The following is a 1795-nucleotide window of genomic DNA, read 5'->3' as shown; positions in this document are numbered from 1 at the left end:
GATTCTCTTTAAAAACAAGGTTACAGTCTTAAACAATAATGTAAAATGATCTGTATCTTACTGCTGAAACAGAATTTGCCTCTACTACTTTGAAAATATTTTGTAAAATCAAAGTAAATAAAAAACGGAGAAATGCACTTTTAAATTAGACAATAAAAAAACATTTGAATATTATAATATAGATCAACCTCACTTATCTCAGGTACACAACAACAACAACAACAACAACACACAGACGCTGGTGCTCGGCATTTTGGCCATACAACTGTCATACATTGCGTTTTATCGTATCTCGATATTATCGCAAATGCAATTAATCGTTCAGCCCTACAGCTGAGTGTATTTTATCTGATTTTAGGCCTTAAAGCTCTAACTAATTGAGTGTGTGTGTGTGTGTGTGTGTTTCAGAGCCACAGCGGGAACGTGACGTGCCTTGATTTTAGCAGCAACGGGAAGTACTTGGCGTCATGCGCCGACGACCGCACCGTCCGGATCTGGAGCACCAAAGACTTCCTGGAGCGGGAGCACAAGTGCCTGAGGGCCAACGTGGAGCTGGATCACGCCACGTTGGTCCGCTTCAGCCCGGACTCCAGGTACGACTCCGACTGTAACGTACAGCATGGAACCGGAGCACCGTTCTGTGTTACATTTCAGTTGGTCTGGATTCGTTTTAGGATTCAGGCACCTCGCTGACTCTCACCTTTATCCCTGCAGGGCGTTTATCACCTGGTTGGCCAATGGAGACACTATCCGAATCTTCAAAATGATCAAGAAGGAGGACGGCACTTTAACCTTCAAAGCTGCTCCTGAGGACTTCCCACAGAAACACAAAGCCCCCATCCTCAACATCGGCATCGCAGAGACAGGTACAGAACACACAGCGTCTTAAAGTCAGTGTAGTTCTGGTTCATATGCACCTTTTAAATACTTTGTGTACAAGAGGAGAGCGCTCCCTACGTCTTTAAAATCAGTGATTGTTGTTTCCCCTCCGCAGGCAAGTTCATCATGAGCGCCTCCACCGACACCAGCATCCACATCTGGGACCTGAAAGGAGAGGTACTGGCCTCTATCAACACTAACCAGATTACCAATTCATACGCTGCCATCTCCCCATGTGGCAGGTCAGTCCCCCCCCCTCCGTCACTGCAAACCTTCCTCTTAGAAGACCAAGTGTAGATCTCTTCACTCTTCACACTGCTTTTCAAAGAGAAGTGACTCGATACTTAACGTAAAATGGAAAATACAAAGTCATTCTACTTAACGATCAAACTATCAAATAAGTGTTTTGTCTTCAGTTCTGTAATAAACTTCTCCAACAGTAAAAACAAACAGAGGAAGGTGGAGGTGTAATTGTTTCTTGCCCTCCGTCTCTGTGCTCAGGTTCGTAGCGTCGTGCGGTTTCACTCCTGACGTGAAGGTGTGGGAGGTTTGCTTCGGGAAGGGAGGAGAGTTCAGAGAGGTGGCGAGAGCCTTCGACCTGAAGGGCCACTCTGCAGGAGTTCACGCGTTCGGCTTCTCCAACGACTCACACAGGTAAAGGAGGCGTTTCTGATCCCGGTGCGGAGAGACGGGTCACGCCAGGACTGCGACTAACCGCAGTTTTATTATCAATCAGTTAGTCACTGTATCTCTAAAGCCCGATGTGACGTCCTCAAATGTCAATCAACCTGAGGATGTTCAGTTTACTGTCATAGAAGACTAAAGAAAGCAGAAAATGTTCACATTTAAGAAACTGAAATTACAGAATTTTGACTTTTTTTTTTTCTACATAAATGACTCAAATGATTAATCGATT

The 1795-nt window shown here is 44.8% G+C and overlaps 1 protein-coding gene across 1 annotated transcript in view; it reads left to right on the top strand.

Annotated features, from left to right (window-relative positions):
* Window positions 1-1795, top strand: part of tbl2 (transducin beta like 2) — a gene marked incomplete at its 5' end in the record, with an annotated part of 3076 nt that overhangs the window by 261 nt on the left and 1020 nt on the right. Inside the window, 4 exons of the mRNA XM_035667206.1 lie at window positions 409-593; window positions 715-866; window positions 995-1121; window positions 1381-1533. Coding sequence (XP_035523099.1) covers window positions 409-593; window positions 715-866; window positions 995-1121; window positions 1381-1533 — 617 coding nt within the window. The remainder of the gene's footprint in view (window positions 1-408; window positions 594-714; window positions 867-994; window positions 1122-1380; window positions 1534-1795) is intronic.

Source organism: Morone saxatilis, unplaced genomic scaffold (genome assembly GCF_004916995.1).
Source record: "Morone saxatilis isolate NCDOM2014 unplaced genomic scaffold, NCSU_SB_2.0 Contig20, whole genome shotgun sequence".
Classification (NCBI taxonomy): Eukaryota; Metazoa; Chordata; class Actinopteri; family Moronidae; genus Morone; species Morone saxatilis.
The sequence above is the reverse complement of the archived record's forward strand: the minus strand, read 5'-3'. Positions and strand labels throughout refer to the sequence as shown.